The 27,685-nt window shown below is 47.2% G+C and overlaps 1 protein-coding gene across 1 annotated transcript in view; it reads right to left on the reverse strand.

Moving 5' to 3' along the window:
• Positions 1-27,685, reverse strand: part of TOPAZ1 (testis and ovary specific TOPAZ 1) — a gene marked incomplete at its 5' end in the record, with an annotated part of 460,121 nt that overhangs the window by 125,209 nt on the left and 307,227 nt on the right. Inside the window, 2 exons of the mRNA XM_082257639.1 lie at positions 17,576-17,986; positions 18,882-19,396. Of these exons, the coding sequence (XP_082113765.1) occupies positions 17,576-17,986; positions 18,882-19,396 (926 nt within the window). The remainder of the gene's footprint in view (positions 1-17,575; positions 17,987-18,881; positions 19,397-27,685) is intronic.

Raw genomic sequence — 27,685 nt, forward strand, 5'->3', positions numbered from 1 at the left:
GGTTTTCCTCCTGGCACGTTCAGAAAGGGTCAGAGGTGGACGTATCATTCCTACTTCCATAGGAGTAGGGTCAGCAGGCAACATCCGAGAAGGACTGGAAAATGGTGAGCCCATCTTCTCAGCCTTTCTTTCTCGTAGTCGTCTGTCAATATTGATACTGGTCTGGATCAGTCCCTCTAGAGTGCCAGGTAAATCCGCTCGGGCGAGCTCGTCTTTAACGGCCTCAGATAGGCCGAGTCTAAACTGCGTTCGCAAAGATGTGTCGTTCCACCCTGAATCAGGGGACCATCTTTTAAAATTCGCCACAAAATCTTCAACAGGTCTCCTTCCTTGTTTTAGGGCCCGTAACTGGGTGTCAGCGGTACTCTGCTTGTTGGGGTCTTCATATAAAGTAGCAAGTTGTGCTAGAAATAAGGGATAAGAATTAAGGAGTGGATCATCCTTTTCAAAGAGAGCATCTGCCCAGGCCCGGGGTTCACCCGTTAAATAGGAGATGATGGTACAAACCTTAATTTGGTCAGTGGTGTAGGTTAGAGGTTTTAACAAAAAAAACAATTGACATGCGTTTTTAAATTCACTGAATTTGCTCCGATCACCAGAAAACACTATAGGAGGGTTTATCTTAGGCTCACGGGGCTGAGCAGCAGGAGGCTGTGTGAGACGGCTAAGCTGCTGTCTCAAGGTTTGATTGTCATTTTTTACCTCTGTAAGTGCATGGATCAATGCATCTACTTGTTGTTTTAATTGTAGTACATGAGTGGATAATTCTGCTGAATCCATATTTTTTAAAAAGCTCGTTCAATCTGTAACGTTCATGCGTTTTTGTTTGCGGATGGATTTACAGCTGCAGAATTATTACACTCAGTAGCCTTGTAGAGGATGTGTTGAACAACATATCCAACTCTCAGGACTTCATCACCGTGTACAGCCTGTTATATACTATATATATATTAATAGATGTTTAATGGAGGGATAAAGTATATGAGGATATATAGATGAGAGACAGGCTATTGTATGGTGAGCACTAGAAGTAGTATAGGAGAGTTGCAGGTGATGGTAAGCAGATAGGTTCTGATGTCAAGTATAGTGCAGATGGTAAGAGGACACAGATGGAGTATACTTTAGACAGAGTAACCTAGTGCAAGGATAGTTCAAGGTAGTCCCAAGAGCTAACAGTCTTATGCAGATGATAGTGAATAGATAGATACAGATAGTCTTGGTAATTGCAGTAGATGACAGTAGGAGATTGGTTAGTAAGAATCCCCTGCGGGGTACTTATCACTTAGATAGGTTAGGAAATACAATGTCCAGAGGAGAGGGGTGATCCCGTAGCGGGATACGGATCACCAGCGAGGTTTCCGGCTTAGTTCAGCAAGGAAGGTATGTCAGCAGCTCCGACTTCTCAGGCGTAGGTGCGATGAACGAGAGCGATGAACGATGAACGAGCGATGAGTGAGAGCAAACCGGCGATTGAAATAGCCGCTCATAGCGGCGCTCGGCAGTGATGTCATCCGGTCTTAAAGGTGTATGAGTCCTTTGTATATACAAGATGGGACGCAAAGAGAGGAGAAATATAGGAACAAGGGTACCATAGGTACCGGAACGTTACAGACAGACCGTTTGGGCTGCACAGAAACCAATCCACAACAAGAGAAGGGACATAAAAGGGCTGGGAAAAATGGGGAGAGACATTCCCGAGGAGAGGGTCCCCCTATAGTCAACACTCCCTGTGTGATGTTGAGGGACCTGAGGGTACAGGCAATGGACCTTTGTAGTGAGGACGCAAGCTAGAAATGCTCACCCACAGGTGAGTCATCAACATCAGAACCCAGTGTAGCTGCAGTCACATCTGAGCATTGCATTGTTGTGCGTCTTGCTACAGCGCTTGAGCTTCTAGCAATTTTGGATTAGCCAACAGTGGAAAGCATCCTCTGTGACATCACTTGTTGCTATGTGGACAAATCAACTTAAAAAGGTGCATAAATGTTTGACAAAAAGTGGATATTGTGAGTTTTTACACGCACCAATGCAGTTCTATAGGACTCAAAACACTCCAAATCTGCAATTTGCCTGATTTGAGGTACAACAGAAGATCCAGAACTTGTTGAGCTACAGGTGCTTCCATGTGTGAACAAGCACTAAAGAGAATAACTGGATTTTTGTCTTACTGTAAAATCCTTTTCTCTGAGGTTCACTGACAGACACAGCTTCAAGTCTTCAGACCACTGGGCTTATGCTTTTGCTCTCTAAAAGTAGGACTAGGCGGAAAATCTGATTTTTGTAAGATCTTACCGTAAAATCCTTTTCTCTTAGCTCATTGACAGACGTAGTCTTCTTGATTCACATCAATTGGGTTATGTTGTCTCCGCAGGAGTAGGACTAGGCAGAAAGAAAAAACGTTCTGGCTCCACCCTAGGGGCAGTCCCAGAGGGTATATCCTCCCTCTCTCTGCTACAAGGAATCAGTTCTGTTATAAAGCAGCAACAGAGAATTTAACCCAACCCAACTCAATGATAGAGGGGCGGGTACTACGTCTGTCAATGAGCTAAGAGAAAAGGATTTTACAGTAAGATCTTACAAAAATCCGATTTTCTCTGTCGCTCATTGACAGACGTAGTCTTCTTGATTCACATCAATTGGGACATCCAGAAGCAGTGCCACAAATGAGGGGTGGGATTGACAGAAATCAAAATCCAATCTAGAAGGCCCAACCGGTGCCAACTAGAAGTTTTAAAGGCTCATTATAAACAAAGAATGAGACTCAAATAAAAATTTCCAACGGAAAAAAAAAACCCTCGAGGTAGACCACTGGTCCCCTCAAATGGCGGCCTGCAAAACCTTGCGGCCAAACGAGGCATCAGACGATGCCATTACATCAACTTTATAATGTTTTGTAAAGGTATGCACCGACAACCAGGTAGCCGCCTTGCACACCTGGACCACTGACGCCTGATGGCGAAAGGCCCATGACGCACTCAGTGCCCGAGTGGAATGCGCCTTAACAGGGAACGGGGGCTCCTGACCCTTAATAGAATAAGCCTGTACCACCGTCTGTCTGATCCATTTGGAAATAGTCGCAGCAGATGCAGGCAACCCATTTTTGGGTCCATCCGGGATCACAAAAAGTGAATCCGTCTTGCGAAACGAGTCTGTCGTTTTCAAGTATACCCTAATCGCCCGGACCACATCCAAGGAGTGTAAAGCAAACTCCCGAGGATGACTGGGCTTAGGACACAGGGAAGGTAATACAATTTCTTCATTCAGATGAAATTGTGAAACCACTTTTGGTAGGAAGGATGGATTCGGACGAAGAACCACCTTATCTCTATGAACCACCAGATATGGGGAACGACAAGATAATGCGGCCAGTTCTGACACCCTGCGTGCAGAAGTGATAGCCACCAAGAAGGCCACCTTCTGGGACAACGTAGGTAGAGGAATCTCCCTAATATCTTCAAAGGGAGGTTTCTGAAGAACCGACAATACTAAATTAAGATCCCAGGGTGGTAACGGCGCGCGCACTGGCGGAGCCAGATGTCGCACCCCCTGGATGAAATTCCGCACCAAGGAATGAGTAGCCAAAGGCTTCTGAAAGAAGATAGCTAATGCTGAGACCTGACCCTTGATAGTGCTCAAGGCCAGTTTCTGCTCAACCCCTTGTTGCAGAAAAGCTAATATTCGACTAACCGAATAAGATCGTGGGTGGAACCCCAGGGGTTCACACCATGCAATGTAGGACTTCCATGTGCGATGATAAATCTTTCTGGAAGTCGCTTTCCTTGCTTTAACTAGAGTAGGAATAACTGAAGCTGACAATCCCTTGTCCTTCAGCACCTGGGTCTCAATAGCCAGGCCGTTAAAGCCAGCGATCGTAAAGCAGGATGGAAGATCGGTCCCTGAGACAGTAGATCCTCCCTGAGAGGAGGGACGTCCGCCACCAGTCTGACCAAGTCGGCGTACCAAGCTCGGCGAGGCCAATCCGGAGCTACCAGGATTACTGGGATTCCTTCCTCCTCTATCCTGCGAAGAAGTCTTGGCAGTAACCCGAGAGGAGGGAAGGCATACATTAGCTGGTATTGTCCCCACGGGGCGACCAGTGCGTCTGCGGTCTCTGCTAGAGGATCGCGGGAGCGAGCCACGAATCTCTGTACTTTCCTGTTGAATCGTGATGCCAACAGATCCACATCCGGGGTGCCCCAACGTAGGCACAACTGGTGGAAAACTTCTGGATGGAGGGACCATTCCCCCTGATCTAGAGTCTGACGGCTGAGATAATCTGCCTGCCAATTTTCCACCCCCGGAATGAACACCGCAGAGATAGCTGGAACAAATTGTTCCGCCCAGCGAAGAATGCAAGCCACTTCTTTGGCCGTTTGGACACTCTTGGTGCCCCCCTGGTGATTGACATAAGCCACAGCCGTGGCGTTGTCCGACTGGATCCGAACCGGGCTGCCCTGGAGCTGCTCGGTCCAGTGAATCAGACAAAGTCTGATCGCTCTCAGTTCCAATACATTTATCGGTAACCTGGATTCTTCCGGGGACCAAAGTCCCTGAACGGATAACTGAGCGAGAATTCCTCCCCATCCGGATAGGCTGGCATCGGTGGTCACAATCGTCCAATATATTGGCAGAAATGACTTTCCCTGGCTGAGCATCGGAGACCGAAGCCACCAGACCAGAGACTCTCTGGTCTGTTTGCTCAATTGGATCCGATAGTCCAGGGACTCTGGATTCCGATTCCATCTGAGAAGAATCTCTTGCTGAAGAATTCGGGTATGGGACTGGGCAAATGGGACTGCTTCGAAGGAAGCCACCATCAACCCCAGAACCCTCATGCAAGTCCGAAGGGAAGACCAGCTGTTGGATAGTAACAACTGGACTGCTGATTGAATCTTCCGGAGTTTCCCTACCGGAAGGAAAACTCTTGTCCTGACTGTGTCTAGAATTAGACCCAGATATTCGAGCCTCTGGGTGGGAACCAGAAAAGACTTTTGCTGGTTCACCAGCCACCCGAATTCCTGTAAAGAAATTATAGTAATTTCTATGTTTTGTAGCAGGGTCTGTGGAGACTCTGCATGAAGCAGGAGATCGTCTAGGTAACCTAGAATCGATATGCCCCTTTGGCGCAGTAGTGCCAACATTGGGGCCAACACCTTCGTGAAGACCCGAGGAGCCGTGGCGAGACCGAAAGGTAACGCCACAAACTGATAGTGGTTCTCTTCTACGGAAAAACGTAGAAACCGCTGATGTCCTGCGAAAATGGGAATGTGAAGATATGCGTCCTTGATGTCTATGGACGCTAGGACATCCCCTGAATGCAGGAAGGCTGCTACTGTGCGAATGGATTCCATCTTGAATTTTCTTATGTTGAGAAAGGAATTGAGTGCCCTTAAGTCCAGAATTGGACGCACTTTGCCCTCTTTCCTGGGTATTGTACATAGGTTTGAATAAAACCCCTGAAAGCGTTCTGTCCAAGGAACGTGGACTACCACTCCTTGTTGTAGTAAATCCGTGACTGCTCTCCGCAGATCTTCTAAACGATCCGGGGATAGTCGGATATTGGAAGGGAAGAATCGCGCCGGTGGGAGAGATCGAAACTCGATCTTGTACCCTGACCTTATGATTTCGCAAACCCACTTGTCCGGGATTCTGGAAAGCCATGGATCCGGGAACCGGCGAAGACGTCCCCCCACCCCAGTTATGGGTGGGGGCGCACCTTCAGGCTTTGGTAGACTTATCTTCAGGTCTGGAGGGGGCGGGCCTTTGCTTGCCCGACCAACGTCCCCTGAAGCCTCCTGAAGGAGCTTTGGAGGACTTAATTTTTTCACCCGCGGGGCGAAAAAATTTTTTGTGAGCAGAGAAAGAAGGCCCTCGTCTTTGACGAGGTCCTTTACCCTTAGCATTTTGCGGTAAAAAGGGGCTCTTTCCTCCCGTGAGATCCTTAATGATCTCATCTAAGTTGGCTCCAAATAAACGCTCTCCTGAAAAGGGGATATTAGCCAATGCTTTTTTGGAACCTTGGTCTGCTAACCAACCTTTTAGCCACAGTGTACGCCTGAGAACCACTGCTGAAACTGAGGCTCGCGCCAATAGTGGAGTGGCGTCTAACGCCGCATCACACACAAACTGTAACCCTTGTATCATCTGTTCCAACAAATCTGATACCGCCTGAGGGACCTCTTCTAAGTCCCGGCTTAACCACTTGGTCCATTCAGTTACAGTCTGCGAAACCAGCCCAATAGCAATTATTGGTCTGAAAGCTGAACCAATCAAGGAAAACATGGTGCGAGACATAGCTTCTATCTTGCGATCCACCGGATCTTTAAAAGACGGAGCGTCTTCTAAAGGAATAACCGTGGCTTTATTCAATCTAGCAATTGGTGAATCCACCACAGGTGGTTCTGTCCATTTCTTAATGAGGGTTTCCTCAAACGGATAACGCCTGTTAATGCGTTTAGAAATAGCAGAAGTGCGTTTTGGCAGACTCCATTCTTCTTTGATTGGATTGCCAAAACATTTGGGCAATGGAAAAACCTTCGCCACTTTGATGCGTTTTTTAGTCCCAAAGGGGATTTCAGTTTCAGTTATTTCTGACGGAGTACCCTGTAATCTTAAGGTTTCTTGAACAGATACAATGAGTGCGTTTACCAACGCTTCCTCTCGGGCTATGGCTGATGCCGAAACATCCTCCTCACTGTCTGAAGAGACAGTACCCGAGACACCAATCCCAGATGAGGTACCTGCAACTGCAGAAATAGGCTCAGATTCTGAATCCGAAGTTTCAGATAATATGGGGTTAGGCGGGGGTCGCTTTCTTGCGCCCTGTCCCTGACAAGCCACTTCCACCCGGGACACAAAAGTTTCCATAATAGCTGACAATGATTCAATCGTCAGTGGGGTGCTGGAGGATCCTGCAGACACCTCGAGGGGATCCGGTGGAGATACATGAGTGGCAGGGTCCATGTTAACTCAGGACACCTCTGCCAGAAAAAAACTTTTTTTTTTTTTTTTTTTTATGTGTATCCCCCTAGCGCAATAGCGCCCCTCAGAGTACCTGCTTCTTGATCCCCACAGAGAGGGACCCTCAAGGCTCACCACCCGATGCAGAGAAGTTTCCTACCAACTGCAGTCAGCGTTTGTCTCTTACAGACTGGAAAGAGCTGTGTTCGTTTTCCCGGGTAGAAGGAAGTGGCTCCGCCCCCTGTGTACGCCTTCCGGCGTTCCCAGCTCTCCTCGAGGTTAGCTGGGCTCTTCAAACATGGCCGCCCCCATACAGGAGACAATCGACTCCAAAAAAATGGCGGCCGACGTGACCTGCGGACATACATGTACCTGGTCTACAGCAAAATGGCGGCGGATTGCCGAAGTCTCGTTTTCCCAGCACATCCACCTGTATATCATGCTGATGGTCGGTTTATCGATCTGCAGGAAGTCCACTACAATTAAGGTAGGATTATACCTCCTATGTCTACTGCAATACTGCAGTCTGCTGGGTAGAGTGTTAGCTCCCAAACCAAGTCCGCTTGCCCATTGTATTTACAAGGGGGACTTTTAGTGTCAGATAGATACTGACCATGTATGGAGGGGCCCATATTCCACACTGCCTCATCACGAGGAAAAAAGGAAACATTTACTCACCATACCGACCAACAGGCACCCTCTCTTCACAATACCCTCTCCACCGGGGTGGGGGGTTGTTGACCACTCCGGACGCCTCGACTCTCTGGTTCCTGGCGTCCAAGCGAGACTTTTAACTCGCAAGGTCAGTCCCTCCAATGGGACTCCGTCGCGGCCGACCCAGCGCGGAGCTCTGGTCTGCACGCGCTCGTAGGCAGAAACCGGGGTGACCACTGGATCTCAACATCCAGCCCGTCGCCCGGCCCCACATACTTACTTGAATGTGTCGCGACCGACCAAGCGCGATGCAATGGTCTGCGCGCGCTCGTAGGCCGGCTGGGGTGACCACTAGTGTCGCCCAGATCCGGCATAATTGCTTGAAGATCTCACAGGAAAAAACACTGGAGAAAACTACCTAAAAAAAATATTTTTTCTAGAAAAAAATCTTGCCAGGACCAAAAGATCCCAGCAAGGAACTTAGGTCCTTACTCCTGACTAGACAGAAAAAAACTGATTCCTTGTAGCAGAGAGAGGGAGGATATACCCTCTGGGACTGCCCCTAGGGTGGAGCCAGAACGTTTTTTCTTTCAGCCTAGTCCTACTCCTGCGGAGACAACATAACCCAATTGATGTGAATCAAGTTGACTACGTCTGTCAATGAGCGACAGAGAAACCTTTTTGGTTTCGCCCCTGGGGCAGTCCCAGAGGGTATACCATCACTTCCTGCTGTAGGACTTCCAGTTTGTAACAAGCAGTGTCAGAAGAATTAATAATTCAACCCCAAAAGAGGGGCGGGTGCTGTGTCTGTCAGGGAATGTCAGAGAAAAGGATTTTAAGGTAAGACAAATATAAATATATATATATATATATATATATATATATATATATATATATATATATATATATATAAGGTGCATATCAACCAGGTTAATAAACACAAGCAGCGCTAGCAATTAAATCACAATCATAAGATGCAATACAATAAAATAAAATAAACCCTGCATTGACAGAGCTAACGTCATTCAACAGTGTGCAGCGTATTAGAGTCCATATAGGTGCCAGAGTCCATCACCAACTAAAATTCCAGTGGGGTCATGGAAAGGAACAACACACACCAAATCAGTGTACAGTTTCTTGGATCGTGCCTCCACCTCACCACGTGCAAATCCCAAAGGTTATACTCTTACCAGAACTCACTGTACATAAGGCATGTAATCAGATGGTGAATCTCCCATATATCGTCACCGGACTCTATCCATAATCACACTGCTTCTCAGCCGAAATGTCCTCAAACCATCCAAGCGTGTAAGGGAGTAAGAAAGATGCACATAGGGCAATAACGTTTGATAACAAATGCACCTTTATTGATAAAAACCCTCTCCCATTACACTCACAATGGCAAAAAACATCAACAGCTTGTCAAATAGCATCGGCATTACAGTTACCGTCCAGCCGCTTGTCGGTCTCCCGCTCGCTGTGTGGCGTCCCGGAAGTTACCGCTCCTCGAGGTTAGACGGCGTCCTGTTGCCTAGGTGACCGCGCAAGTCACCGCCCTGACGTACGTTTTGTCAGAAGACTTCAACGGAGGGCGTGCTTGCGCGGTCACGTCACTCCCTTTTATCTAGTCTCTCCACTTGGCATTAACCGCTTCAGCACAGCTGCAGCTGTCGCGGCAAGACATTAGCGGAGGAATGAATACATAGTGAATCTCCTAACACTAAGAGTTCCTATTTATCATGCTACTACTACGGGTTTGATAGTCCCTTCCGGTATTGCTGCCTCATACAGGGAACATATCGCCAATATTGCTACCGATCCATATGAATCTTATGCAATCCGGTGCTAGCATCGTTCCATGTGTATTGGTGTGAAATCGGTGGCTGGTTTCTTTTACCAATATCAGTCTATGGCAATAGCTTAAATCTTTTGGTCACACCGCACTGCCCTACTATACATGTGTGAACAAGCCAATGAATCATAATTACTACATTATTGATATGCCGCCGATTTCACATGCTTATATTATCCTGAAACAAAGATTCTGCCTTGCATATGTTCCAACATATTAACAAAAGGGAATCAATGCCGGACAAGAATAATACATATAAAAGTAAATCACACATATAAAAGTAAATGTGCAATGGTATGAGAATGCATATAACAATACATAAAACCCATCCATAAAATATACAGTAAAAACATATATATGTATCCCATCCTTGCGATGAGCATATATTCATGAATAAAATTAAATAAATTAAACTAAAAAATCTAGATACTATCCAATATATAACCTTCCATCCTGTGCTACATAGCATACAGAATCGCCCAAACATATGGAGGTATCTCTGAGAATACTCATCCTATCAAACTAGTAACAACGCAAAACAATACAAGGCGCTCACATTAATAATAAGATGGTTCTAAATTATACGAGTACCTGTCAGACCATAAATCACTACACATAAACTGTCATCAATAATCACTGATGAAACAGTTACATCAAGGTCGACGTTCAGGCCCCTGGGATGGAGAACATCTGTCAGATAAATCCAGTATGTTTCTCTACGTGACAGTTCCCTCACCATATTCGATCCTCTCCAATTTGGATGGATCCTGTCTATGCCCCAAAACCTCAGGCCCGAAGGATCTTGATTGTGCTTCAATTTAAAGTGGAGGGGCACACTGTGGTCCTTATCTCCTTTGATAATTTTTGCTATGTGTTCGGACACACGTTTCGACAAGGTTCTCTTCGTGCGTCCGATGTACATTAGGCCACATGGGCATTCCAAGCAATACACTACGTGCGTTGTTAGGCACGTTATGCACTCTTTGATTTGGAATTCTTGCCCTTTGGCACTGGAAACAAAAGTCTTTAATCCACGGATATGTTCCCTAACCTGCCTGCAAGACACACATCTGCGGCAAGCGTGGAACCCCTCACGGTCCCAAAACATTTTGGGCTTCATGGGGGGGTCTATAATCTTTTTCACCACTTTGTCTCCGAAGGATGGACCTTTCCTATAAATAAAGGTAGGGTTCTGGGGAATGGCTGTCCCCAAAACTCTATCCATACAAAGAACACCCCAGTGTTTCCTGAAAATATTTTCTACTTCTTTGTGTTGTTCACTGTAATTCGATATGAATCCCCATTCATGCCTATTATCTACAGACGGGGTTCTATCCACCAGGCAGTCTTCTTGTGTACAACCCCTGACTTCTTGTCTTGTATCTTCAAGGATGGTTGAGTTGTATCCCTCCTCTACAAAACGGGTTTTGAGCAGCTCTGACTGTATATCATAATCCTCGTCTCTGGTGCAGTTCCTCCTGATCCGGAGGAACTGCCCCTTAGGGATGTTTCGCAGCCATTTAGAATGGTGCCCACTATACATAGGGAGGAAACTGTTCCTATCCGTTGGCTTGAAATAAGCTTTCGTGCCAACCTCTCCATTTTGTAGAAAAATCTCCACATCCAAATAATGGATGTTTGTTTGGCTCCAACTAAACTCTAGTTTTATGTTGTTCCTGTTGTTATTGAGGTGTTGCATATAGTCACACAATGATTGTTCGGTACCACGCCAGATAAGGAACAAATCATCAATGTACCTTTTGTAGAGTATTAGCTCTGGTTTTCTATCACAGTACACAAATCGGTCCTCCCACTCGCTCATGAAAAGATTGGCTAGGCTGGGGGCATATTTAGCCCCCATAGCCACGCCCTTTTTCTGAGTGTAGAACTCGCCCCCAAACCAAAAATAGTTGTGTGAGAGACAAAATGTTAACAAAAGACTTAAAAATCTCTTTTGGGAGTCAGGCAGATCATCCCTCTGGCTGAACGCCCAGTTCAAAGCCAAGAGAGCGTCATCGTGCTGAATCACTGTATACAGCGATGCAACATTGTAAGATTCTGGTACCTTTGTTACCCTTATTGCCCATTTTCCTCTTCATATTGCGTCCCACCTTTTTAGTTAGGTGGAACGCATATACCTTTAAGCCGGATGACATCATCGCTGAGCGCCGCTCTGAGCGGCTATTTCAATCGCCGGCTTTCTCTCTCACATTGTTCGTTCAATGTTACCGCATGCTCACAAGCCTTGTCTTATGCTGCCGGAGCCTCCAGCTATTCTCCTTTACCTGGAACAGACCGGAACCTCGCTACTGATCCCGTATCTCGCTACCGGATCACTCCCTCACTACCAGACCCCTCTACTTACTAACCTTACTAGTGATAAGTACCCCACAGGGGATTCCTCCATAACTAACTTACACTATCTACTTCTGCACATTAAGGACTGTTACTATCTATGCATACTAATTCTATCATCTGCACTGTTACATAGATTGCTAGCTCTTCTCTTGAGTCTACTACCATCTATCCTTGCACTGAGTTAGTCTATCCTGTATATGTCATCTGCTGTCCTCACCACCTGTTACCATACATGATTACTAACCTATCTGCATTCTACCTATTACCATCTACTACTCTCCTGAACATTACTATCAAGTGCTTATCATTGCTGTCACTGCTCACACCTGTCCCTTCAGCACATCACCTCCATACTGTCATATACATCCCATTACTCCAGGAACATCTTATTGAGTGTGTGTATATCTGTATGCTGAAGCAGACAGGCCCACAGTGATGAGTCTGGAGAGTTGGATCTGGTATTTCAACACATCTCTACATGACTACTGAGTGGAGATTCTGCAGCTGCAAATCCAGCTTACTATAAAAACGCAGGAGCGTTACAGATTGAACGAACCTAAAAAATGGATTCAGCAGAATTACCCACTCAAGTGACACAATTAACACAACAAGTACATGCATTAATACTTGCTCTTACTGAAGTAAAAGATGAAAATCAGACTCTGAGACAGCAGGTAACCCGTCTTTCACAGCTTACTGCTGCTCAGCCCCCTGAACCTAAAATAAACCCTCCTCTAGTGTTTACAGGTGATCGGAAAAAATTTCGTGAATTCAAAAACGCATGTCAATTGCTTTTTTTGCTAAAACCTCGTACTTACCCTACTGATCAAATTAAAGTTTGTACCGTTATTTCATACTTAACGGGTGATCCACGGGCCTGGGCAGACTCTCTCTTTGAGAAAGATGATCATCTTCTCAACTCCTATCCTTTATTCCTAGCGGAACTCGCTAGCTTATATGAAGACCCCAATAGGCAGAGTACTGCTGATATCCAATTGAGGGCTTTAAAACAAGGAAGGAGACCTGTTGAAGACTTTGTAGCAGAGTTCAAAAGATGGACCCTTGATTCAGGGTGGAATGATACATCTCTGCGAACTCAGTTCAGACTCGGTTGTCAGAAGCCGTTAAAGACGAGCTCGCCCGAGCGGATTTACCTGGCACTTTGGATGCCTTAATACAACTCAGTATCAACATTGACAGGCGACTGCGAGAAAGAAAGGCTGAGAAAATGGGAATGCCATTGTCTAGTCCTTCTCGGATTACGGCCGTTGACCCTACTCCTATGGAGGTAGGAACCATACGCCCACCTTTATCAACTACTGAACGAGCCAGGAGAAGATCCAGAAACCTCTGCATGTACTGCGCATCCCCGGATCATTTGATAAGCGTCTGTCCCCTTGTCCGCAAAAAAGAGGGTGAGTGTTCACATGTCTTGATAGGGGGATTAACGACTTCCTTTTCAAATCCCTATCTCTTTGTTCATTTAACATTACAGTGGGACCAGACTAGGATTACCACCAAGGCTATGATTGACACAGGATCTTGTGGGAACTATATCGATACACGTTTTGTTACTTTAAATAAAATACCTATTATTTCAAAACCTAAACCTGTCTCTGTTAGTTTCATTAACGGTATTCCGTTATCTTCTGGTCCAATCACCAATCAGACACAAGCACTCCTTGTCACTGCTAACGAGTCTCATATGGAGACCACCACTTTTGATGTACTATCTTCACCCCATTTTCCCATTATTTTGGGACTTTCCTGGTTACACACACATCAACCAACCATAGATTGGAAAACACGGACTCTAACTTTCCCTTCTCACTATTGCGAGATTACGTGTAACCTCCCATCTTATGGAAAGATCCTGTCTGTGGTGTCAGATGAGATTGCACCACTATGCTATCAGGATCTGTCCGAAGTCTTCCTTGAGAAAAATGCTCAAGTGTTGCCTCCCCATAGGGATTATGATTGCACTATCGATCTACTCCCTAACAGCAAATTGCCTTTCGGTCATGTTTATCCTCTTTCACAGGATGAACTCTCTCATCTCAAGGAATACTTGGATGAGAATTTGACAAAAGGGTTCATCAGACCCTCTACTTCTTCCACAGCTGCAGGACTTTTCTTTGTCCGCAATAAGGATTCAAGTCTTAGGCCTATTATCGATTATAGGCAATTAAATACCATTACGATAAAGGATCGCTATCCTTTACCGCTCATCCCTGAACTCATTGAACAAGTGCGTGGGGCTACCTACTTCTCTAAATTGGACCTAAAAAGGGGCATACAACCTAATCCGAATCCGTGACGGAGATGAGTGGAAGACAGCATTCAGAACCAGATACGGATTATTCGAATATCTTGTGATGCCATTCGGGTTGTGTAATGCTCCCGCAGCTTTTCAACGGTTCATAAACGACATCTTTAGAGACTTGATGTCTGTGTTGTGGTATATCTGGACGATATACTTATCTATTCTCGATCTTTGTCTGAACATATAAAACATGTAAGACTTGTGTTATCCAGATTACTCGCACACAATCTATACGTGAAATTAAAAAAATGCCTATTTCATAAAGAAGAAATATTATTCCTAGGATACATCATATCCAAAACCGGAATCAAGATGGATATGAGCAAGATATCCTGTATTCTGGATTGGCCTATACCAACAACTCGTAAGGCATTACAGCGATTCCTTGGATTTTCAAACTTCTATAGGAAGTTCATCAAGAACTTCTCTGCTATTGTGAGACCTCTCACACAACTTACAAGTATAAAGAAACCATTCAAATGGTCAGAAGAAGCAAATGGAGCTTTCCGCTTGTTAAAATCAAGCTTTACTTCTGCTCCCATACTACGCCATCCAGACCCATCCCTCCAATATATTCTGGAGGTAGATGCGTCAAACATGGCAGTAGGAGCAGTTCTCTCCCAACGACCAACAAATACTTCACCACTCCACCCAGTTGCTTTCTTCTCTAAATCACTAAGCAGCCCAGAGGTGAATTACCCAGTGGGTAAAAAGGAGTTGCTTGCCATAAAACTGGCACTGGAGAATTGGCGACATCTACTTGAAGGTACCCGATTACCAATACTCATATATACAGATCATACCTCCAGACTAACAAAACTCTTTCCCACCGGCAGGTACGATGGTCATTATTCTCCCTAAGATCCTAGTGACCTACACGCCTGCAGACAAAAATAAAAAAGCGGATGCGCTATCACGATTAACCGAAGATAACTGCGCCGAAATCCCTTCTATTCCTATAATACCCTATGAACGTATTATTGGTGTTGTTCGTTCCCTGAAGGAAGAGATTTTGCACAGTATAGGATTGGATTTACCTCCACCACAACTAAGTACTGATGCAGAAGGCTTCCTCTATTATAACGACAAACTCTACATACCCCCTACTATGCGCACCAAGATCTTGGAATTATCACATGATGTGCCTATGGCAGGACATATGGGTATGACGAAAACCCTTAATTTGCTTACCAGGCAGTTTTGGTGGCCTGATATGAAGACGTCTGTACAAAAATTTGTTTCTTCATGTGACATCTGTGCAAGGTCCAAAATTGACACTACAAAACCATCTGGTCTACTCTGCAGTCTACCAATACCCCAGGTTCCATGGGAAGTTGTGTCCTTAGACTTTATAGTAGAACTACCACCTTCCAAAGGATTTAATACCATTCTAGTGTCAGTGGACCATTTGACAAAGATGGCACATTTCATTGCTATTCGCAGACTACCTTCATCTAAACAAACAGCGGAACTACTAATGAAACATGTGTTCAAGTTACATGGAATTCCAAAGACTCTTTTATCCGACCGTGGTTCATAGTTTATCTCCGAGTTTTGGCAAGCTCTATGTCAAATACTACGGATTGAGCGAAAGCTCACTTCTCCTTACCACCCTCAGAACATACGGACAGACTGAAAGAGTCAACCAGTGTATAGAACAATATCTGCGTTGCTACACATCATACCTACAGGATGATTGGGTGGACCTCCTCCCTCTGGCGGAATTTGCTTATAACAATGCAACCCACAGTACTACTAAGCAAAGTCCGTTCTACTTGAACTATGGGTTTCATCCCACACTTCTTCCACCACGCATCCTACCATCAAGTAACCCAGTAGCCTCGGATTATCTTAACCAAATAAAAGACTCTCTGGGTTTACTTAATACCACCATCTCACACGCTCATAGTCAACAAAAAAAGTACTACGACCTTCGTAGAAGACCTTCTCCGCAATATGCTATTGGGGACCTCGTTTGGCTATCGACAAAAAATTTAAGGTTAAAGATCCCTAGCAAAAAGCTTGGACCTTTATTTCTGGGACCCTTCCCAATTAAGAAACTCATTGGAAAAGCTGCAGTGCAACTCACCTTACCGGCAGATCTCAGAATACATCCCATCTTTCATGTGTCGCTACTGAAACCACATGTTCCTAACCAAGGAATAAGGCCTACCATCTTGCCTCCACCTCCAGTACAAGTTGAAGGCGGAGAAGAATATGAGATTAAGGAGATTTTGGATTCTCGTATCCACAGAGGAAGACTCCAATATCTCATAAGATGGAAGAACTATGGACCCCAAGACGACACCTGGTTGGATACTTCTGATGTTCACGCACCTAGGCTTATACGAAGGTTTCACTCTAAATACCCGGAGAAACCAGTGCTATAGGCCTTCCGGAGCCAGCCTTAAGGGGGTACTGTAAGATTCTGGTACCTTTGGTACCCTTATTGCCCATTTTCCTCTTCATATTGCGTCCCTCCTTTTTAGTTAGGTGGAACGCATATACCTTTAAGCCGGATGACATCATCGCTGAGCGCCGCTCTGAGCGGCTATTTCAATCGCCGGCTTTCTCTCTCACATTGTTCGTTCAATGTTACCGCATGCTCACAAGCCTTGTCTTATGCTGCCGGAGCCTCCAGCTATTCTCCTTTACCTGGAACAGACCGGAACCTCGCTACTGATCCCGTATCTCGCTACCGGATCACTCCCTCACTACCGAACCCCTCTACTTACTAACCTTACTAGTGATAAGTACCCCACAGGGGATTCCTCCATAACTAACTTACACTATCTACTTCTGCACATTAAGGACTGTTACTATCTATGCATACTAATTCTATCATCTGCACTGTTACATAGATTGCTAGCTCTTCTCTTGAGTCTACTACCATCTATCCTTGCACTGAGTTAGTCTATCCTGTATATGTCATCTGCTGTCCTCACCACCTGTTACCATACATGATTACTAACCTATCTGCATTCTACCTATTACCATCTACTACTCTCCTGAACATTACTATCAAGTGCTTATCATTGCTGTCACTGCTCACACCTGTCCCTTCAGCACATCACCTCCATACTGTCATATACATCCCATTACTCCAGGAACATCTTATTGAGTGTGTGTATATCTGTATGCTGAAGCAGACAGGCCCACAGTGATGAGTCTGGAGAGTTGGATCTGGTATTTCAACACATCTCTACATGACTACTGAGTGGAGATTCTGCAGCTGCAAATCCAGCTTACTATAAAAACGCAGGAGCGTTACAAACATCAGCTGTTACTAAATACACATCTCCTGTATTGAGTCCCCCTAGAGTTCTCAGAGATCTTAAAAAGTCTTTTGTGTCTCTCAAGTAAGACTTTGTGCAGACAACTGAGTCCTGAAGGAAATGGTCAAGATATTCGCCCGCCCTAGCTGTTACCGAATTTATGCTGTTCACCATCGGCCTGGGTGGTGGGTTCTTGACATCCTTATGGATTTTCGCAAGAGTGTAGATGGTTGGCACCCGGCTGTAACTCGGTACCAAATAACGCTTTTCCTTTTTTGTTAAAACCCTGCTATCAAATCCATATGTGACCAAATCACTCAGTTCCCTTCTTGATGACTTAGTGGGGTCCCCAGCAAGTCGCTGGTAGGTGTCAGTATCTGCCAGCATCTCTATAAGCTGGTTATGATAATACTCCTTCTGCAGGATTACAACACCTCCCCCCTTATCCGCAGGGCGGATGATCACATTCTTACGTTTCTCCAAAGCCTCTAACCCTTCTTGGATATGCCTTGGGTTCACATTCTTATTTGGTCCTATGTTAGCCAAATCTCTAAGGACCAACTTCTTAAAGACATCAACACAGTGGTTAGAGGGTTGTGCAGGGTTAAATAGGGATTTGTTTTTTAACCCACTGTCAACACCTATTGAGTAGGTGGGTTTATTGTTTAGTTTGGGTCTGCTGTCGTTCAGATAGTACCTTTTTAAATTGACTTTTCGGATAAATTTGTGTATATCCATGTATACCCCAAATTTTCCGATTGGCCTTTTTGCTGCACACTTCAGACCAGCATGTAAGATATTGGTTTCTTTATTACTTAGAGTGATGTCGGCAAGATTATAAATACCGTTTAGTGTCCCACCCTCTTTCTTTTTGTGGGTCCCCCTCCCTGCTCTACATCCTCTGTGTTGGCCCCTGTCCAGAAATCTCGAGGTTCCTGATTGTCCCTCCACTGGGGACCGTGATTTCCAGTTTCTACGTAGGAGGGAAACGGCTGACGTGGGTTGGCATTGCTGCCCCTCCCCCCTCTGCCGCCTCTCCGGCGTCCCCTGCCCCTGCCGCCCCTCCATAAAAAAGGACACTGGGGAGCTGGGGTCCATGACTCATTATGATTCGTGAGTGGTCCGAAGCGATTTTGGGTTGCCACCCCATATCCGCTATTGCGGTCATATGAGTCTGCTTGTGGTCTATATACAGTTTGGTCATTATTCCCTTTATTGGGGTGTTGATACACCTGTTGGACCATGGGCCTAGTTATTTTATTATTTTTTTGATACTGGGGCCCACTATTATTCACCAATTGTTTGCCCCTCGGGTTACCTCTATTTGGTGTATCAGAAATTTGGGGCCTACTTTGCATGGTGTTCCCCTTAAGGGAGTCCCATCTAATCTCACTTCTGCATTTCCCTGATTTGGCACCGAGGTTACCTGTGCCGCATCAGGGAATTGCCAAGAGTATACCTGACCACTTTGAAAATCTTTCATATCTCTATGAAACTTCTTCACCTTCTTTTTCTGGATGTCCCTATCCAACTTTTCTAATTTTTTCTTGACATCCACATTGAATTTCTCCAAAAGTGGGTTGTCCTTATAGTTCTCCAAAGTTGTTTTCATCTCAGCTATTTTAGCTTCTAGAATGGTCATTTTTTTCTTTTTTCTTTTCAACACCAGCTCCTGCAGTTTTACTCCCACTGAGTTGAAAAATTCTAACCATTCAACTTTTGAGCCCTCATCGTCAAGACCGTCCTGAGGTGCCACGTCCCAGCGTAAGCTCCTCATGATTATCTTCTCCTTAATGTAGCGCTCAAAAGTGCACACATCCCACCATGCCCGGAGTTGTTTGTCCAGCAGATGGTTTAAAGCGGATAAATGTCCACTGATGTCAGATGTCACTTGCGAACTCTCTGAGGTTGTTACAAAGACATCATCCAAAACTATAGGCCTATTCTTTAAAAAGGCTATCGCCTCCATAGTAGCTAGGTAGTAGTAGAAGATTCACTGTAGAAAAGGACCTGACATCAGTGGACATTTATCCGCTTTAAACCATCTGCTGGACAAACAACTCCAGGCATGGTGGGATGTGTGCACTTTTGAGCGCTACATTTAGGAGAAGATAATCATGAGGAGCTTACGCTAGGACGTGGCACCTCAGGACGGTCTTGACGATGAAGGCTCAAAAGTAGAATGGTTAGAATTTTTCAACTCAGTGGGAGTAAAACTGCAGGAGCTGGTGTTGAAAAGAAAAAAGAAAAAAATGACCATTCTAGAAGCTAAAATAGCTGAGATGAAAACAACTTTGGAGAACTATAAGGACAACCCACTTTTGGAGAAATTCAATGTGGATGTCAAGAAAAAATTAGAAAAGTTGGATAGGGACATCCAGAAAAAGAAGGTGAAGAAGTTTCATAGAGATATGAAAGATTTTCAAAGTGGTCAGGTATACTCTTGGCAATTCCCTGATGCGGCACAGGTAACCTCGGTGCCAAATCAGGGAAATGCCGAAGTGAGATTAGATGGGACTCCCTTAAGGGGAACACCATGCAAAGTAGGCCCCAAATTTCTGGTACACCAAATAGAGGTAACCCGAGGGGCAAACAATTGGTGAATAATAGTGGGCCCCAGTATCAAAAAAATAATAAAATAACTAGGCCCATGGTCCAACAGGTGTATCAACACCCCAATAAAGGGAATAATGACCAAACTGTATATAGACCACAATCAGACTCATATGACCGCAATAGCGGATATGGGGTGGCAACCCAAAATCGCTTTGGACCACTCACGAATCATAATAAGTCATGGACCCCAGCTTCCCAGCGTCCTTTTTTTGGAGGGGCGGCAGGGGCAGGGGACGCCGGAGAGGCGGCAGAGGGGGGAGGGGCAGCAATTCCAACCCACGTCAGCCGTTTCCCTCCCGCGTAGAAACTGGAAATCACGGTCCCCAGTGGAGGGACAATCAGGAACCTCGAGATTTCTGGACAGGGGCCGACACAGAGGATGTAGAGCAGGGAGGAGGACCCACAAAAAGAAAGAGGGTGGGACACTAAACGGTATTTATAATCTTGCCGACATCACACTAAGTAATAAAGAAACCAATATCTTACATGCTGGTCTGAAGTGCGCAGCAAAAAGGCCAATCGGAAAATTTGGGGTATACATGGATATACACAAATTTATCCGAAAAGTCAATTTAAAAAGGTACTATCTGAACGACAGCAGACCCAAACTAAACCATAAACCCACCTACTCAATAGGTGTTGACAGTGGGTTAAAAAACAAATCCCTATTTAACCCTGCACAACCCTCTAACCACTGTGTTGATGTCTTCAAGAAGTTGGTCCTTATAGATTTGGCTAACATAGAACCAAATAAGAATGTGAACCCAAGGCATATCCAAGAAGGGTTAGAGGCTTTGGAGAAACGTAAGAATGTGATCATCCGCCCTGCGGATAAGGGGGGAGGTGTTGTAATCCTGCAGAAGGAGTATTATCATAACCAGCTTATAGAGATGCTGGCAGATACTGACACCTACCAGCGACTTGCTGGGGACCCCACTAAGTCATCAAGAAGGGAACTGAGTGATTTGGTCACATATGGATTTGATAGCAGGGTTTTAACAAAAAAGGAAAAGCGTTATTTGGTACCGAGTTACAGCCGGGTGCCAACCATCTACACACTTCCGAAAATCCATAAGGATATCAAGAACCCGCCACCCAGGCCGATAGTGAACAGCATAAATTCGGTAACAGCTAGGGCGGGCGAATATCTTGACCATTTCCTTCAGGACTCAGTTGTCCGCACAAAGTCTTACTTGAGAGACACAAAAGACTTTTTAAGATCTCTGAGAACTCTAGGGGGACTCAATACAGGAGATGTGTATTTAGTAACAGCTGATGTTGCATCGCTGTATACAGGGATTCAGCACGATGACGCTCTCTTGGCTTTGAACTGGGCGTTCAGCCAGAGGGATGATCTCCCTGACTCCCAAAAGAGATTTTTAAGTCTTTTGTTAACATTTTGTCTCTCACACAACTATTTTTGGTTTGGGGGCGAGTTCTACACTCAGAAAAAGGGCGTGGCTATGGGGGCTAAATATGCCCCCAGCCTAGCCAATCTTTTCATGAGCGAGTGGGAGGACCGATTTGTGTACTGTGATAGAAAACCAGAGCTAATACTCTACAAAAGGTACATTGATGATTTGTTCCTTATCTGGCGTGGTACCGAACAATCATTGTGTGACTATATGCAACACCTCAATAACAACAGGAACAACATAAAAACTGAATTTTTGTAATATCTTACCTGTAAAATTCCTTTCTCTGAGTCCTCCGACAGTCGCCGCCTCTTCATATTCGTCACATATGGGTATTAGACTTTGCTCCGAAGGAGTAGCTAGGCAACAGAATATGTTAACAATAAAGCTTTAACATATCCCACCCTCAAGGGGTGGTCCCCTCAGTCAATACCCTCCTACTTCCTGCAACCATATCTCAGTTTTAGTGGAATAGCAGTAGAGTACACAATCAAACCCCAAAAGAGGGGCGGGGGCGGCGACTGTCGGAGGACTCAGAGAAAGGAATTTTACAGGTAAGATTTTACAAAAATTCCGTTTTCTCTTACGTCCTCCGACAGTCGCCGCCTCTTCATATTCGTCACATATGGGGACGTCCCAAAGCAGTGCAAACATGAGGGGTGAGAAACGCATTCGCGCCGAAAGGCAACGCAGTCTCCGCATCAAAGAAGGAACCTTACCAAAGGAAGGAACCAGCTGGGCAACAGCAAAAAACAAGTGCTCAACAGGAGCAACAACCCAGGAAAAGACAAAAAACCAGGGGATACAAAACTTATCCCAACAGCCAGGAGTCCCCAACAAGGGACCCTAGGGAACAGCCGCACTAAGAACCTTGCGGCCAAAGGAAGCATCCGCCGATGCCTGAACATCTACTTTGTAGAATTTTGTGAAAGTGTGCACGGTCGACCAAGTCGCCGCCTTACACACCTGGGCTACAGAAGCCCCATGACGACAGGCCCAAGACGTACTCAGAGATCTAGTCGAGTGCGCCTTCACAGGCACAGGGGGAACCTTCCCCTGCAAGGCATAGGCCTGTTCAATGGTCTGCCTGATCCATTTGGCGATGGTAGAGGCCGAAGCCGCCATGCCCTCCCGAGGACCCTCTGGAAGAACAAACAAGGAGTCCGTCTTTCGAAAAGACTCAGTCGACTTAAGGTAAACCCTTATCGCCCGAACAACATCCAGAGAGTGCAATCTCACCTCCTTCGGATGTTTAGGCTTCGTGCACAACGAAGGCAAGACAATATCCTCATTAAGATGGAAGTCCGAAACTCGTTTCGGAAGAAAAGAAGGATTAGGTCGCAAGACCACCTTATCCAAATGAATAACCAGGTACGGAGACTTGCAGGACAAAGCCGCCAGCTCCGACACTCTGCGAGCCGAAGTGATCGCCACCAAAAAGGCGACCTTTTTGGACAACATAGACAACGAGATCTCCCTGATCTGTTCAAAAGGAGCACGTTGTAACACAGATAGAACGAGATTCAAGTCCCAAGGGGGCAGAGGATCCCGCCTCGGGGGAACCAGATGCCGCACACCCTGAATAAAGGTGCCAACCAATGGGTTGGAAGCCACGGGACGTTGAAACAGAACGGCCAGAGCAGACACCTGACCCTTTATCGTAGCCAGCGCCAAACGCTGATCAACACCCGTTTGAAGGAAAGACAGCACACGGGACACCGAGTACGTGCGGGGTGAAAACCCCCTGGACTCACACCAGGCAAAATAGGCCTTCCAAGTACGGTAATAAACCTTCCCCGAGGAAGATTTCCTCGCATTGATTAAGGTATGGACGACCTCCGGAGAGAGACCCCTCTCCTTCAGGACCTCGGTCTCAACAGCCAGGCCGTCAAAGCCAGCGACTGTAAAGCAGGATGGTATATCGGTCCTTGAGACAGTAGATCGTCTCGAAGAGGCAGACGCCACGGGGCGTCGACCGCCAGATTCACGAGGTCTGCGTACCAGGACCGGCGAGGCCAGTCCGGTGCCACAAGAATCACCGTGCTGCGTTCCGAGTGTAACCTGCGAAGGAACCTGGACAGCAACTGAATCGGTGGAAACGCGTACATCAGCCTGTACTGATGCCACGGGGCCACTAACGCGTCCGACGCGTCTGCCCGAGGGTCGCGCGTCCTTGCCACGAACCTCTTCACCTTGTTGTTGAGGCGAGACGCGAACAGGTCCACATCTGGAAGACCCCACTTCGCGCACAACGTCTGGAAGACAGCCGGATGGAGAGACCATTCCCCCTGATCCAGGGTCTGGCGACTCAGATAGTCCGCCTGCCAGTTCTCCACTCCCGGAATGTGAACCGCCGTTATCGCCGGGACATGAGTCTCGGCCCAAGACAGAATGTCGGCCACTTCTCGAGCCGCTCGGGCACTCTTGGAGCCCCCTTGGTGGTTGATGTAGGCCACCGCCGTGGCATTGTCCGTCTGCACCCGAACCGGGCAACCCTGCAGCCGGTCCGTCCAGCGATGAAGACAGAGACTTATCGCACGCAATTCCAGAATGTTGATCGGAAGGGAAGACTCCCCCTCCGACCAAGTCCCCTGAGCGGACAGAACGCCCAGAACTCCACCCCAGCCCGACAGGCTGGCATCCGTGGTGATTACCGTCCACGAGATCGGACGAAACGACTTGCCCCCGGACACCAACGGGGACTGGAGCCACCACAGAAGGTTTTCCCTGGTGCGAAGACTCAACGAGATCTGAAGATCCAGAGATTGAGGTCGCCCGTCCCACCTGGACAGGATCTCCGCTTGGAGACCCCGCGTGTGAAACTGTGCGAAAGGAATCGCCTCGAAGGCCGAGACCATCAATCCCAGACATCTCATACACGTCCGCAGAGACGAGTTCGGAACGTCCCTGAGGGACCTGACTTCCTCCCGGAGAGTCCTGAGTTTGTCTTCCGGCAGGAAGACCTTCGCCTGCACCGAGTCCAGTATCATTCCCAGATAGGGGAGACGAACCGACGGACTCAGTGTCGACTTTGGAAAATTTATCGTCCAACCAAACTCCTGTAGAGTTTGCATCGTGACAGACAGGTCCTCCTCCAGACCCTGGCTGGTCGCAGACCGAACCAGAATGTCGTCCAGATACCCCAGGACAGAAACACCCTGGGCCCTCAATAATGCCAGAACCGGTGCAAGCACCTTGGTGAAGACCCGCGGAGCCGAGGCGAGACCAAAGGGCAACGCCACGAACTGGTAGTGATCCTCCGCAATGGCAAATCGAAGGTACCTCTGATGACCCTCGAATATGGGGATGTGAAGGTACGCATCCTTCAAATCGATGGAGGCCATGAATTCCCCCGGAGCCAGGGCAGCCACCACCGACCGCAGGGATTCCATGCGGAACTTGCGAACCCGCACAGAGCGGTTCAGAGCCTTCAAGTCCAGAATCGGACGAACTTTGCCCTCCTTTCTGGGCACGGTGAACAGATTGGAATAAAACCCCCGAAACCTGTCCCGATGAGGCACCGAAACCACCACTCCCTGAGCCCTCAGGTCCCGCAAGCGCTCTGGAGACAGTTGAAGATTTGAGGGAAAAAATCTGCTCTCCGGCCGAGAGAGAAACTCGATCTTGTAACCAGATCGAACGATTTCCAGAACCCATCTGTCCCGCACACGGGCCAACCAGGGCTGAAGAAAACCGAGCAAGCGTCCCCCCACCCCAAAACTGGGTGAGGGCGCCCCTTCAGGCCGAACTGTTATGGGCTGCAGGTCCGGATTGGCCGGACTTCTGTTTACCAGACCAGGGCTTCTTCTGAGAGCCTTGACCTTTGAACGGTTTGCCCTTGTAGTGCGGCCGAAAGGCACGAAAGGACCCCTGAGGGGGCCGAAAATTAGCATGCTTCTTCCCAGAAGCCCCCTTAGCCTTGGGGAAATGGGGCAAGAGAGTGCTCTTACCCCCGGTGATCCCCTTAATCAACACATCCAAGGACTCCCCAAAAAGGCGAGACCCATCATAAGGCAGATTGGCTAAGGTCTTACGTGAAGATTGGTCCACCGACCAACATTTCAACCAGACCAGGCGGCGAGACAACACCGCCACGCTGTGCACACGTGCAGCCAACGGAATCAGGTCCAGGTCCGCATCACACAGATACATGACACCCTGGTGGATCTGATCCACCATATCCAGGGTCGCCGGCGAGGCCGAGTCGGCCACTAGGACGCGCCTAAGCATCTGCGTCCAACTTGCGATCGCCTGGGCCGCCATGAGAGAAGCAAACAGAGCCTTAAGCATAGAACCCGTAACAGAATAAGTATGACGGGCAAGAGACTCCAATCTCCTATCCGTGGCATCACGGAAAACAGGGGAACCCTCTGCAGGAATCGCAGTGGCTTTGTTCAAAACCGCAATTGCATGATCCACTGGTGGAGGCACACACCACCTTTCATCAGTGGCAGGCGAAAAAGGATAACGCAGCTTGAATTTACTCGGTACCGCAAAAGGCTTGCGCAGATCGCGCCATTGATCCTTAACAGCGCGCTGAAAATCAGCATTGCAGGGAAAAACCTGCGGCGTCCTGCGTTTCCTCTGCGTCCCATAAGCCGCCAAGGCAGCGGGGGGACACACTTCGTCCTGCAAACGCAGCGTTTGCTTAATGGAAGCAATCAACTCATCCATGATTGCAAGCTCTTCAGGCGAGCCAGGGGGAGAATTATCAACCCCCTCAACTTCAGCCTCCACCTCAGACCCCACTAGATCAAGAGAGGAGCGGGACCCCGATAAGGAGGCCCCTGCCAGAACAGCCCCATCACCTTCACCCTCAGAATCAGAGGAAAGAGCAACTCTGGGCCTTTTAGTAGATTGAGCAGCCACCAGCATTTGCACCTGAGCAGCAAGGCCAACCACAATAGTGGCTAAATCCCCCCCTGGGGGGGAAACAGCGGTCCCCTGGCTTTCCACCAATACTGTAGGAAATTTGCCCTCCTGAGAATCCATTGCCCCTGTAATGCCAGACAACCAAGGGTTAACTGCCCCTTTTAAGCAAGCGCGGCAAGCGCAGCCCACCGCACCACACTCAAGCACAATGAGACCCCCACAGGGAATATGCAAACTGAACACAGGCAATGGATAGCAAGAACAGAAGGATAAAAACCTGAGGAGACCCTCGCCGCTGCTGCTGCCTCGATCGGTGTTCCAGGAAAGAGGAAGTGATGCTGCCAGGGCGCTTCTATGTAAGCCTATGGAGGCTACAAGAAAATGGCCGCCATGCATGTAAACCATGCGGCCGGAGCGGGTGTAGGCAAAATGGCGTCGTTTGGCGCCGAAACCGCCGCTCCACAGTGCATTAAAACACACATTACATTCCAATATCAGAATACATGTCAGATCGCCGCAGCGATCGCCGTATAGTGCCCAAACATGCCAAAAAAACATGCCCCACAGCTACTCACACTGACCAGTCTGACACACACAGTGTCATACAGCTCCCCCTCCCCCCTTGCAGCCCACAGCATGCAGCCGAGAGATAGGGAGACAAGCTGTGTGAATAGAGGCAGGTTACACAGTCCCAGACTGACAACCCCCCAGACAGACAGGTCCCCACATAGATACACTTACCTCACATGGCGTGGGGGACCCGCACAGGCGAACAAGCCGCTGCACATGAGGCAGGGAGAGTCGCAATTCAAGACGCACAAAATGGGGGTTAAGAAACCGCACAGCGTCCAGTGAGGTAGCCACCTCACCAATCATCCCTGCACCGAACAGGGATGGGTCGTTCACTGTGCCAGGAGCGTTACCTGGCTGAACGCTCGATGGCAGACTGGGAAGCCACTGACCCACGACCTGCGACCAGGGGGATCAGCCCGAGACCCAGTCCGCATGATCCTCTTCGTCCGAAGAACTAACTAACGCTGACAAAATAACAGCTAAATAAAGGTAGAGAGAAAAACTCAAACAAAATATTAAAAAGAAGAAAGAGTCTGGGACAGAAAGTCCCAGCACAGAGAGAGCCAGCCACTCCTGACAAGCTAGACATTAAAACTGAGATATGGTTGCAGGAAGTAGGAGGGTATTGACTGAGGGGACCACCCCTTGAGGGTGGGATATGTTAAAGCTTTATTGTTAACATATTCTGTTGCCTAGCTACTCCTTCGGAGCAAAGTCTAATACCCATATGTGACGAATATGAAGAGGCGGCGACTGTCGGAGGACGTAAGAGAAACTAGAGTTTAGT

This window comes from Pelophylax lessonae (genome assembly GCF_965119305.1).
Source record: "Pelophylax lessonae genome assembly, chromosome: 5".
NCBI lineage: Eukaryota > Metazoa > Chordata > Amphibia > Anura > Ranidae > Pelophylax > Pelophylax lessonae.